Source organism: Mustelus asterias, chromosome 26, assembly GCF_964213995.1.
Source record: "Mustelus asterias chromosome 26, sMusAst1.hap1.1, whole genome shotgun sequence".
NCBI classification, from domain to species: Eukaryota; Metazoa; Chordata; class Chondrichthyes; order Carcharhiniformes; family Triakidae; genus Mustelus; species Mustelus asterias.
This window is the reverse complement of record NC_135826.1, coordinates 4,957,028-4,971,119: the sequence shown is the minus strand read 5'-3', so window position 1 is coordinate 4,971,119 and position 14,092 is coordinate 4,957,028. Positions and strand designations below refer to the sequence as shown.

At 43.8% G+C, this 14,092-nt stretch overlaps 1 protein-coding gene across 1 annotated transcript in view; it reads right to left on the bottom strand.

Moving 5' to 3' along the window:
- Positions 1 to 14,092, bottom strand: part of arid3a (AT-rich interactive domain 3A) — a 102,398-nt gene that overhangs the window by 18,545 nt on the left and 69,761 nt on the right. Inside the window, exon 5 of the mRNA XM_078198092.1 lies at positions 5,875 to 6,156. Within this exon, the coding sequence (XP_078054218.1) occupies positions 5,875 to 6,156 (282 nt within the window). The remainder of the gene's footprint in view (positions 1 to 5,874; positions 6,157 to 14,092) is intronic.

Here is a 14,092-nt window from a genome sequence, read left to right as displayed (position 1 = left end):
CTTATCAGGCTGTGAATGTTTCTCACTGCAGTTTGATAAGTGAGTAGACATGATGGATACAGCCTAGCTGATTATTTTCGCTCGCATGATATTAAACAGAGAAGGACTTCCTCATTCTTTTGCCACTGGAAGAAATGACATGAGGTGAGGACGTCTACGATGAATTTGATAGGCATGTGAATGAGAAAAATATTACAATCAAGAAACTGGTTTCAATCACAACTGATGTTGTGCCGTCAATCTTGGGTGGCAATGCAGGCTTTGTTACACTTTGCAGAAATGATCCCGAATTCCCTTCCTTTGTCTATTACCAGTGTGTTATCCACCAACAAGCACTAGTAAGAAAGGTTATTGAGTTTTTTATGTAATGACAGTTGTTGTCACGAGCGTCAACTCAATTTGTGCCAGGGCTCTGCAACATTGCTTGTTCCAATCGCTACTCGATTAGCTTGATGCCACCTACGGTGAGCTAATCCTTCATGCAAATGTCAGATGCTTAAGTCAAGGAAAGGTCGTCCAGAGATTTTTAGATCTGCTCATTGAAGTGATCACCTTTCTTAAATCAAGAAATGAGGCGAACAGCGAGCTGTCAGATAACGCATAGATTTCACATTTCTCATGGACACAAGCGCAAAATTTAATGAGCTGAACCATGAACTGCAGACTTGCCACACATGGTCAATGCAGTGAATGTGGTCAAGTTGAAACTGGGCCTGTGGTCCACCCAATTAAAGAATAAAATTACTAACCTCTTTTTAGGGCAAACCAAATAAACAAACTCAGATTAAGTCAGGACAAAGCAAAAGTGACAGCTCCGCAAAAGGAGGGGGGAAACAGCCCGAACAAAAATCAAAGTACAAAGGAAACTTAAAAACATCAAATTAAAATGTGATTGTCAGGGTCAATAACGCACCCCAACCCCTGCGGTGCCCAACGGGCGCGGAAGGCGTCAACCGTGCCCGTGGACAGCGCATGCCACATCACAAATCTGGAGAAAACCCAACAACAGGTCAAACAGAAAGAGTTCCACCCAAACAAATTGGAAAAGGAATGTAACAAACTATTTCAGGAGTTAGACAAGGTGGAACAAATCATTATGTTTGTCTCAAATCCTTTTATTCAAGTGCACATTGGAGAACTGACAGCAAAATTTCAGCAGGTGTTCAAACAAAGCGATGGAAATAATCATTATGCAAAATGACAGAGAACAGAAAGAAACAGAAAGAAGTACCCACTTCTGACATCATGTGCACTCAAGGTGAAGGCCTACTTTGGTTCCACATACTTCTGTGGGGTGTTTTTTTCCCCCAGATGAAAATCAAGTTCAAGTATCACACTCTTCTCTCAGATGTCTATCTGATGGGATGTATGAGACTGGCCATTCAAACTATGATCCACACTTCACAGCAGCACTCAGAGATAGTATGACATCTGTGCTTGCACACTAAGAATAGGTGAGTGTTATGCACAAACACATTTTGGTGGATTATAAGTCAAATTTTTAAGAAACATCTCGTGTTGCATTTTGATGCTAAAAGTGATTTTGTGTTGAAAAAAGGTTGGAGACAACTGTTGTATATCATTTGATTATCTTATATATTTTCAATTTCAGTGGCTTCACTGGACTTTTCTAACATCATTGGAGATGGCAGGACTTTATCTCCAGTGAGGTAATTTGATATAAAATTTACACCATTAATAGACAACTTGTATATAATCTTACAGCTAACATACTGGAAATTAAACCACACTTTAAATTAACTTTATGCAACAGAATGGTTAAACAACTTCCATTAATATCCTTAATGAATACATTTTTAAATTGTGTACCTCAGAGAGAGCTTCCCCTCACCTATGACCATGATCAATTGAGATGGTCATGGTGGCCAGTGGTTAACACCGCTGCCTCAGTGTCAGGGAACTGGGTTCAATTCAGGCCTTGGATGACTGTGTGGAGTTTGCATGTTCTCCCTGTGCCTGCATGAGTTTTCCCCGGGTGTTCTGGTTTCCTTCCACAGTCTAAAGATGTGCAGACTAGGTGCATTAGCCATGGCAAATGTGTGGGGTTATGGGGATAAGGCAGAGGGAATGGCCTGGGTGGGATGCTCTTTAGGAGAATTGGTGCACACTCAATGGGTCAAATGGCCTCTTTCTGCAGTGTAGGGATTCTATGACTCTGTATCTCTAAAAACATTATTTGTCTGCTTTACAGGATAAAAATTTATTATTGGAAAAGACAAGAACATAAAGGATAATAAAGAATTGTGTGTTCAAGGTTGCAGACTTTACAAATGACACAAAATACAATTTGAACTCCTTCCTCTCTGAATTTAGGCATCAGGTAACATTTCTTGCCAAGTCAAAACCCGGAGTTAAATCTGATTTGTGAAGTTTGCCAGGAATTTAAACATTTCTTTCGGGATCAAATTTCCTCGTTTTCTTTCTCTCTGGAAGTCAAGGTTTTCCCTTTCTCGTGCTCATTACAATTCTAACTCAAATTTTTATATTTCTTCTTCAATTCGCAGATAGATCCTCCTTTTCTAGAGATGCTTGAGCAACAGATGCATCTCACTAGAGATAAAGTGCTGCCATCTCCAATGATGATGTGGAGATGCCGGCGTTGGACTGGGGTAAACACAGTAAGAGTTTTAACAACACCAGGTTAAAGTCCAACAGGCTTATTTGGTAGCAAATGCCATTAGCTTTCGGAGCGCTGACCCTTTGTCAGATGGAGTGGATATCTGCTCTCAAACAGGGCATACAGAGACACAAAATCAAGTTACAGAATACTGATTCCTCAGAAGACAAACACAGGACACGGTGGACAGAGTACCCTTCGTCGTCCAGTACTTCCCCGGAGCGGAGAAGCTACGGCATCTCCTCCAGAGCCTTCAACATGTCATTGATGAAGACGAACATCTCGCCAAAGCCATCCCCACACCCCCACTTCTTGCCTTCAAACAACCGCACAACCTCGAACAGACCATTGTCCGCAGCAAACTACCCAGCCTTCAGGAGAACAGTGACCACGACACCACACAACCCTGCCACAGCAACCTCTGCAAGATGTGCCGGATCGACACGGATGCCATCATCTCACGTGAGAACACCATCTACCAGGTAAATGGTACCTACTCCTGCAACTCGGCCAACGTTGTCTACCTGATATGCTGCAGGAAAGGATGTCCCGAGGCATGGTACATTGGGGAAACCATGCAGACGCTATGACAACGGATGAATGAACACCATTCGACAATCGCCAGGCAAGACTGTTCTCTTCCTGTGGGGGAGCACTTCAGCGGTCACGGGCATTTGGCCTCTGATCTTTGGGTAAGCGTTCTCCAAGGTGGCCTTCACGACACACGACAGCGCAGAGTCGCTGAGCAGAAACTGATAGCCAAGTTCCGCACACGAGGACGGCCTAAACCGGGATGTTGGCTTTATGTCACACTATCAGTAACCCCCACAGCTTGCCTCCTGGACTTGCAGAATCTCACTGGCTGTCCTATCTGGAGACAATACACTACACATCTCTTTAACCTGTGCTTAATGCTCCCTCCACTCACATTGTCTGTATCTTTAAGACCTGGTTGGCTGTAGAAATTCGCATTCTAATCAGTATTCTGTAACTTGACCCTGCATCTGTATGCCCTGTTTGAGAGCAGACATCCACCCCACCCGATGAAGGGGCAGCGCCCCGAAAGCCAACGGCATCCACCACCAAACAAACATGTTGGACCCCAACCTGGCGCCGTCAAAACTCCCACTGTATCTCCATTGATGTCAGAAAAGTCCAGAGTAGCCATGTTAACTGTTCAATGAATACAGTAAAAAGAACTGAAATCTTGTTCATTTAAACTTTGGCGAATTCAATCTACTCAATCCCAGGCTCTAGATTCATATCCCATAAGAGCCGCTAATTTGTTACAATCCCCTTGGAGACCCATTACTATTAGAAAGAAATTTGAATTCCCAGTGACCAATGTAAAGGAATCACATGACAAGATTTCAAGTTTAAAGATTTTTACTGTAACAAACTAAAATGGACATTAAATACAAGTAGGCTTGCATTAACACAGCAACAAAGTCACCGAGAAAATCCCTCCGTCGCCACTATCCGGTGCCTGCTCGGGCACACCGAGGGAAAATCCAGCGCGGCCAATGCGCCTAACCAGCACGTCTCTCGGACTGTGGGAGGAAATCTCTGGAGCACCCAGAGGAAAGCCACACAGACACAGGAAGAACATGCAGACTCCGCACAGGCAGCGACCCAAGCCGGGAACTTGCACCCAAGTCCCTGGCGCTGTGAGGCATCAATACTAACCACCGTGTCAGCCAAAGAAACTAGGGGGGAAAACACTCCACGATCAGAGTACTCTTATTTCATTGCCTACTGAGTAGGCAACTAAACTACAGAAAAGATAATGCTTAATAATGTCTTAATGCAACCCATAACCCCATGCCACATGTATACTTTTTAGTATGCTCGCCACAGAATTGCAGTCTATTTAGGAAATGGCTAAAGTTACTCTCAACTTCCAATGGATTCACGCCCATTTCGCAGAGTCATAATGTTGAACAACTGAAAGTTCTCTTCCTCAACCCTCTAAGAGTTCACAACCAACAAAAGTAAAATCTACTCTGGTATTTTTCCCCCCACCCTTGTCAGTCAAAATTTTCAGTGCTTTTAAATCGCTGTGGATCCCTTCTCTTCGGACAGTGGACAAGTTTTCCCCAGGATTCTGTCTGGTAGCTAACAGAAAACACAGCCCTTTTCCTCTTTGCAGTCTGTTCCTGCCTTGCTTGCTCTATGTCCAGGGCATTTTCAATCAGACTGCCTGAGAGAAGTCAATAAAAGGCAAGGCAGCTGCCTCTCTCTGTGTTCAGTTGTGAAATAATGCATGCTGGTTCAATAAGTATTAACCTGGGCTCTCTGTCCCTATGATAACCGTTTTTAGTCCAGAAAAGTTTAATACAAGTTCACACCATCTCCACTTTCCAGGGCATTCTGTTTGCCTTTAAATTAAACAAAGAAACAAATTAAATATACCCATCTTATAACCTTGCATTCGTAACACGTGCAACTGAAGGATTGGAGTTTAACAAAATACAACACCTCTGACAATTGACCATTCTTTCTGTGCCCATATTCTCGAATGAAGTTTGGATCCCACTCTTTTGACTCAGATGAGAGTGTGATCAGTGTTACAAAAAAGCATTAAAACTTATACTTTTTCAGATAACAAAGGCAAGTTATGACAAAAATAATAACTGCTGTCACCATCACACACACAAAAAAAATCACAATCTTCTCATTTATTAGAGAAAGAAAGTCTAAATGAAATTAGTAGTTGTTCAAGGCAATCCACTGTTGGAGAAAAAAAATTTGCTTACAAGAATTTTGAAAACGTCCAAATTCTGAGTTTTGAGAAATATACCAGTCAAGTCTCTACCCCACTAGGCTTCTCAGCAACTGGCATGGTGGCACACAGCACCAGGGACTCGGGTTCGATTCCCAACTTGGGTCACTGTCTGTGCGGAGTCTGCACGTTCTCCCAGTGTCTATGGGGGTTTCCTCCGGGTGCTCTGGTTTCCTCCCACAGTCCGAGAGACATGCTGGTTAAGTGCACTGGCATGCTAAATTCTCCCTTAGTGTACCCGAACAGGCGCCAGAGTGTAGCGACTAGGGGCTTTTCTCAATAACTTTGTCGCAGTGTTAATGCAAGCCTACTTATGACAATAATAAATAAACTTAAACTTTCCCTTGAAGCTTAGCTCTACACTTGAGTTTTCCAATGATTGAAACAGATAGCATCTTTAATACTGTGCATTCTCTGACTTGGCAATAAGAATACCTCATGCAACTCAATATACCTTGACTGTTGATTCTGATGTTCATTGGTATCTGGGCTGTCATGGCAAGTAGATTCTGCTGAATAGCACGCTGCATCAGCCGCTGCTGCTCATCCATCCCAATTACCATCTTCTTCTCTGGAGGCTCTCCAGACTCCAGTTTCTCTCTCAGCTGATCTAATGCTGTAACTTGTGCAGCTACTGCAGCCTGAGCTGCAGCAGCCTGTGCTGCCACTACCTGGTGACCAGTTAGTGAGATCGGAAGCCTACCTCCCAAAGGTAGTGGAATAACCGAATCCTCCTCTGCAAAACAAAATGAGACCACAGCATTTACAAATGTTGATAAAACTGAAAATCTTAAAATGCAAGAAGAACTAGAACATAAGAACTATGAGCAGGATGCGGCCATTTGGCCCCTCAAGTCTGCTCCGCCATTCAATAAGATCATGGCTGAACTTTTTGCGGACTCAGCTCCACTTACCTGCCCGCTCACCATAACCCTTAATTCCTTTACTGTTCAACAATCTACCTTTGCCTTAAAAACATTCAATGAGGTAGCCTCAACTGCTTCACTGGACAGGGAATTCCATAGATTCACAACCCTTTGGGTGAAGAAGTTCCTCCTCAACTCAGTCCTAAATCTGCTCCCCCATTTTTTGAGGCTATGCCCCTAGTTCTGGTTTAACCCGCCAGTGGAAACAACCTGCCTGCTTCTATTTTATAGAAACATATAAAATAATGAAGGGAGTAGAAAAGATCCCCGCTCATTCTTCTACACCCCAGTGAGTACAATCCCAGTCTACCCAGTCTCTCATGAGCCAACCCTCTCAACTCCGGAATCAACCTAATGAATCTCCTCTGCAACCCCTCCAGTGCCAGTATATCCTTACTTAAGGAGACCAAAACTGTACACAGTACTCCAGGTGTGGCCTCACCAGCACCTTATATAACTGCAACATAACCTCCTTGTTTTTCAACTCCATCCCTCCAGCAATGAAGGACAAAATTCCATTTGCCTTCTTAATCACCTGCTGCACCTGTAAACCAACATTTGTGATTCATGCACAAGGACACCCAGGTCCCTCTGCACAGCAGCATGCTGCAATTTTTTGCCATTTAAATAAGAGTCCATTTTGCTGTTATTCCTATCAAAATGGATGACCTCACATTTACTAAAATTGTACTCCATCTGCCAGACCCTTGCCTACTCAAACTATCTATATCCCTTATAAAAGCAAATTACTGCGGATGCTGGAATCTGAAACCAAAGGAGAAAATGCTGGAAAATCTCAGCAGGTCTGGCAGCATCTGTAAGGAATCTGTTGTTTGGTTTTAATCTCAGTTGTTTGGGTTTAATCTCAGTTGTTTGGGTTTAATCTCAGTTGTTTGGGTTTAATCTCAGTTGTTTGGGTTTAATCTCAGTTGTTTGGGTTTAATCTCAGTTGTTTGGGTTTAATCTCAGTTGTTTGGGTTTAATCTCAGTTGTTTGGGTTTAATCTCAGTTGTTTGGGTTTAATCTCAGTTGTTTGGGTTTAATCTCAGTTGTTTGGGTTTAATCTCAGTTGTTTGGGTTTAATCTCAGTTGTTTGGGTTTAATCTCAGTTGTTTGGGTTTAATCTCAGTTGTTTGGGTTTAATCTCAGTTGTTTGGGTTTAATCTCAGTTGTTTGGGTTTAATCTCAGTTGTTTGGGTTTAATCTCAGTTGTTTGGGTTTAATCTCAGTTGTTTGGGTTTAATCTCAGTTGTTTGGGTTTAATCTCAGTTGTTTGGGTTTAATCTCAGTTGTTTGGGTTTAATCTCAGTTGTTTGGGTTTAATCTCAGTTGTTTGGATTTAATCTCAGTTGTTTGGATTTAATCTCAGTTGTTTGGGTTTAATATCAGTTGTTTGGGTTTAATCTCAGTTGTTTGGGTTTAATATCAGTTGTTTAGGTTTAATCTCAGTTGTTTTGGGTTTAATCTCAGTTGTTTGGGTTTAATCTCAGTTGTTCTGGGTTTAATCTCAGTTGTTTGGGTTTAATATCAGTTGTTTGGGTTTAATCCCAGTTGTTTGGGTTTAATCTCAGTTGTTTGGGTTTAATATCAGTTGTTAATATCAGGGATTTGTTCCCAGGAGCAGGCTGAGGGTAAGAGAGTGGGTTTTCTGACTTTAATTATTTATTTATTTTTTCAGTTAATTTTGGGTTTAAAATCGGAGGTTTTTTTCAAAACCGGAAGTCGGGCCAGGAGAGGCCTGGGGAAGTTTTTGGAGGGTTTAAAAGCGCACCAAAGTATACAGCGGGCAGCATCGTAGCGGGCAGCAGAGTGAGTGGGAAGTTGAGTGAGCTGTCAGGGCTTTGGCTCACAGGGCTTGGACGAGCAGGGGTGAGTTTTTGTTTCCTTACACTCTTATTAACTTTTCACTGTCTTACTTGACATAAAGTGTCCAGTATGAGTGTGAAACCAGTGTGTTGTTCCCAGTGTAGGATGTGGGAGGTCCTGGAGGCATCTGGCCTCCCGGACATCCACATCTGTGAGGGGTGTGTCGAGCTGCGGTTCCTGAGGGACCGTGTTAGGGAGCTGGAACTGCAGCTCGAGGATCTTAGGCTGATGAGGGAGAATGAGGAGGTGATAGACAAGAGCTATCATCAGGTGGTCACACCAGGGCAACGGGAGGAGGCCAAGTGGGTGATGGCCAGGAAGGGTAAGGCTAGGGTGGTTGAGAGCACCCCAGTGGATTTGCCCCTGCACAACAAGTACTCCTGCTTGAGTACTGCTGGGGGGGACAGCCCGCCTGGGGGAAGCAGCAGTGGCCGTGTCTCCGCAGTGGAGTCCAGCCCTGTAACTCAGAGGGCTAAGGAAAAGAGGAGGAAGGCGGTATTAATCGGGGACTCGATGGTGAAGGGGACAGACAGGCGTTTCTGCGGAGGTAGGCGGGATTCTCGCATGGTGGTCTGCCTCCCTGGGGCCGGGATCCAGGATGTCGCTAGTCGCGTCCCGGAAATCCTGAGGTGGGAGGGAGAGGAGCCTGAGGTAGCGGTACATATTGGTACCGCTGATGTGGGTAGGAAGGGAGAAGGGGTCATGAAAAGCGAGTACAGGGAATTAGGGAGACAGCTGAGAAAGAGGAAAGCAAAGGTAGTAATCTCAGGATTACTGCCTGTGCCACGGGAAGGTGAGGGCAGGAATGGAGTGAGGTGGAAGATGAATGTGTGGCTGAGGGACTGGTGCAGGGGGCAGGGATTCAGGTTCCTGGACCATTGGGACCTCTTTAGGGGCAGGGGTGATCTGTATACAAAAAACAGGTGGAACTTGAATCACACGGGGACCAATATCCTGGCCGGTAGGTTGGCTAAGGTTACTGGGGAGAATTTAAACTAGATAGGTTGGGGGGAGGGGAGCTAGAAGAGTTGACTAGGATCAAGGAACTAATTGATGGGGTGGAGGATGCAGGGGTAAGGGGAATTACAAAATTAATGGTAGAGGAGAGGGTGCAAGTGAATGAAGGCGGTAATTTAGATAAGGGAGTAGAGGGAGAGGGTGTTCGCGACTCATCAAAGCGGGTCCAGATAAAAGCTGGAATAAGGACACTTTGCCTGAATGCACGAAGCATTCGGAACAAGGTAAATGAGTTGATGGTGCAAATCAGCACGAGTGGGTACGATCTAGTGGCCATTACAGAAACGTGGCTGAAAGGTGACCAGGACTGGGAGATGAATATCCAGGGGTATCAGGCGTTTAGGAAGAATAGACAGGAAGGAAAAGGTGGTGGGGTCGCGCTATTAAGAAGAGATAATATCAGGGATGACATAGGCTCTGAGGAACAAAACGTGGAATCATTATGGGTAGAGATGAGGAATAGTAGAGGGAGAAAGACACTAGTAGGTGTGGTATATAGGCCCCCAAATAATAATGTTGAGGTAGGGAGGGCTATAAACAAGCAGATAAGGGATGCGTGTAAAAACGGAACGGCAATAATCATGGGGGACTTCAACATGCACATTGACTGGCAGACTCAAGTCGGTAAGGGTGGAATGGAGGAAGAGTTCTTAGAATGCTGTCGGGATAGTTTCCTTGAACAGCATGTTACGGAACCGACGAGGGAACGAGCTATTTTGGATCTGGTATTGTGTAACGAGGTAGGTAGAATTAAGGATCTTATTGTGAAGGACCCTCTTGGGTCTAGTGACCACAATATGGTCGAATTTCTGATTCAGATGGAAGAGGAGAAAGTTTGGTCCCAAACCAGTGTCCTCTGTTTGAACAGAGGGAAATATGATAGGATGAGGGATGAATTGGCTAAGGTAGACTGGGAGAGCAGGCTGGCAGGTAGGATAGCTGAGGAACAGTGGAGGATTTTTAAGGAGATCCTTTTCAGTTCTCAGCAAAAATATATTCCAGCAAAAAACAAGGATTGTAAGAAAAGGGAGAACCAGCCGTGGATAACGAAGGAAATAAAGGAGAGTATTAAAATAAAAACAGCTGCGTACAGAGTGGCCAAAAATAGTGGAGAAACAAGTGATTGGGAAAAATTTAAGAAACAACAAAGAGAGACTAAGAAAGCGATAAAGAAAGGAAGGATAGACTATGAAGCTCGGCTAGCAATTAATATAAAAAATGATAGTAAAAGTTTTTATAAATATATAAAAAGGAATAGAGTGGCTAGAGTGAATGTTGGACCCTTGGAGGACGAGAGGGGGGAGTTAATAGTGGGAAATGAGGATATGGCTGAGTCTTTAAATAAGTTTTTTGTGTCGGTCTTCACGGTGGAGGACACAAATAGTTTGCCAAATATTAACGATAGAGGGTTGGCAGCAGGAGAAATACTTAATACAATTAATGTTACCAGAGAGGCAGTGCTGGGTAGACTAATGGGACTGAAGGTGGATAAGTCCCCGGGTCCGGATGGAATGCATCCCAGGGTATTGAAAGAAATGTCAGAGGTAATAGTGGATGCGTTAGTGATTATTTATCAAAACTCGTTGCATTCTGGGGTAGTGCCGGTTGATTGGAAAACGGCTAATGTTACGCCGCTGTTTAAAAAAGGAAGGAGACAAAAGGCGGGTAACTATAGGCCGGTCAGCTTAACGTCTGTAGTAGGGAAAATGCTGGAATCCATTATTAAAGAGGAGATAGCAGGGCATCTGGATAGAAATGGTTCGATCAATCAGACGCAGCATGGATTCATGAGGGGAAAGTCGTGCTTGACGAACATGTTGGATTTTTATGAAGATGTGACTAGGGCGGTTGATGGAGGAGAACCGGTGGATGCGGTGTTTTTGGATTTCCAAAAGGCGTTTGATAAGGTGCCCCATAAAAGGCTGCTGAAGAAGATTAGGGCACACGGAGTTGGGGGTAGTGTGTTAAAGTGGATTGGGGACTGGCTATCCGACAGGAAGCAAAGAGTCGGAATAAATGGGTGTTTTTCCGGTTGGAGGAAGGTAACTAGTGGCGTGCCGCAGGGATCGGTACTCGGGCCGCAACTATTTACCATTTATATAGATGATCTGGAGGAGGGGACGGAGTGTAGGGTAACGAAGTTTGCAGACGACACAAAGATAAGTGGAAAAGTGAATCGTGTGGAGGACGGAGAAGATCTGCAGAGAGATTTGGACAGGCTGAGTGAGTGGGCGAGGATATGGCAAATGGAGTATAACGTTGAGAAATGCGAGGTTATACACTTTGGAGGAAATAATAACAAATGGGATTACTATCTCAATGGAAACAAATTAAAACATGCTACCGTGCAAAGGGACCTGGGGGTCCTTGTGCATGAGACGCAAAAGCCCAGTCTGCAGGTACAACAGGTGATCAAGAAGGCAAATGGGATGTTGGCCTATATTGCGAAGGGGATAGAATATAAAAGCAGGGATGTCTTGATGCACCTGTACAGGGCATTGGTGAGGCCGCAGCTGGAATACTGTGTGCAGTATTGGTCCCCTTATATGAGGAAGGATATATTGGCATTGGAGGGAGTGCAGAGAAGGTTCACCAGGTTGATACCGGAGATGAGGGGTTTGGATTATGAGGAGAGGCTGAGGAGATTGGGTTTGTACTCGTTGGAGTTTAGAAGGATGAGGGGGGATCTTATGGAGACTTATAAGATAATGCGGGGGCTGGATAGGGTGGAGGCGGAGAGATTCTTTCCACTTAGTAAGGAAGTTAAAACTAGAGGACACAGCCTCAAAATAAAGGGGGGTCGGTTTAAGACAGAGTTGAGGAGGAACTTCTTCTCCCAGAGGGTGGTGAATCTCTGGAATTCTCTGCCCACTGAGGTGGTGGAGGCTACCTCGCTGAATATGTTTAAAGCGCGGATGGATGGATTCCTGATCTGTAAGGGAATTAAGGGTTATGGGGATCAGGCGGGTAAGTGGTACTGATCCACGTCAGATCAGCCATGATCTTATTGAATGGCGGGACAGGCTCGAGGGGCTAGATGGCCTACTCCTGCTCCTATTTCTTATGTTCTTATGAATCTCTCCTCACAGATGCTGCTAGACCTGCTGAGATTTTCCAGCGTCTTCTCTTTTAGTTATCTCTATCCCTTTGCAGACGTTCAGTGTCCTCAGCACATTTTGCTCTTCCACTCATCTTAGGGCCATCTGTGAATTTTGACACACTATACTTGGCCCCCAACTCCAAATCATCTATGTAAATTGTAAACAATTGCAGTCCCAACACCGATCCCTGAGGCACATCACCAGTCAGTGATCGCCAACCAGAAAAACACCCATTTATCACCACTCTTTGCTTTGTTAGTTAACCAATCCTCTATCTATGCTAATACATTACGTAACGCCATGCACCTTTATCTTATGCAGCAGCCTTTGGTGCGGCACCTTGTTGAATGCCTTCTGGAAATCCAGATACACCACATCCACCGGTTCCCCATTGTCCATGTGCTCGTAATGTCCTCAAAGAATTCCACTAAGTTAGTTAAACATGGCCTGCCTTTCATAAACCCATGCTGTATCTCCCCAATGGGACAATTTCTCTCCAGATGTCTTACTATTTCTTCCTTGATGATAGATTCAAGCATTTTCCCCACTAAAGAAGTTAAGCTAACCGGCCTATAGTTACCCCTCTTTGTCTACCTGCTTTTTAAAATCTGTTTTCCAATCTGCTGGAACCTTCCCAGAGTCCAGCGAATTTTGGTAAATTACTACTAGCGCATTTGCTATTTCCCCCCGCCATCTCTTTTAATACCCTGGGATGCTTTCCATCAGACTTGTCTACTTTTAGCCCCATTAGCTTAACTAACACTGCTTCTTTAGTGATAATGATCGTTTTTAGGTCCTCACCTGCCATAATCTTCTTGTCAACAAATTTTGGCATGTTTATTGTGTTTTCCACTGTGAAGACCGACACAAAATACCTGCTGAATGCCTTGGCCATTTCCTTATTTCCCATTACTAAATCCCCCTTCTCATTCCCTAAAGGACCAATGTTTATCTTTTGTTTTATATATCTCTAGAAACTTTTGCTATCTTTATATTGAGTTAGTTTATTTTCATAATCTATCTTACTTTTCTTTACAGCTTTTTTCGTGGCTTTCTGTTGACCTTTTGAGATTTCCCAACCCTCTAGTTTCCCATTAATCTTTGCCACTTTGTATGCATTTTCTTTCAATTGATACCTTCCTTTATTTCCTTAGATATCCATGGCTGATTATCCCTTTTTCTACAGTCCTTCCTTTTCACTGGTATATAAGTTTGCTGAGCACTATGAAAAATCGTTCTGAAAGTCCTCCACTGTTCCTCAATTGTCCCACCATAAAGTTTTTGTTCCCTGTCTACCTTGGCCAACTCCTCCTTCATCCCATTGTAGTCTCCTTTGTGTAAGTACTAGACACTCGTATTGGATATTACCTTCTCACCCTCCATCTGTATTTTAAATTCAACCATACTGTGATTGCTCCTTCCGAGAGGATCCCTAACTGAGATCATTAATTATTCCGGTCTCATTACACAGGATCAGATCTAGGATAGCTTGCTCCCTCGTAGGTGCCATTACATACTGTTCAAGGAAACTATTGTAAATACATTCTATGAACTCATTCTCAAGGCTGCCTTTACCGACCTGGTTTGATCAATCGACATGTCCCCCATGATAACTGCCATACCATTTTACATGCATCAATTATTTCCTTGTTTATTGCTTGCCCCACCGTGATGTTATTATTTTGTGGCCTATAGACTATCAGTGAATTTTTCTCCTTACTATTTCTGATTTCCACCCAAATTTTCTCCACAGAACCTACAC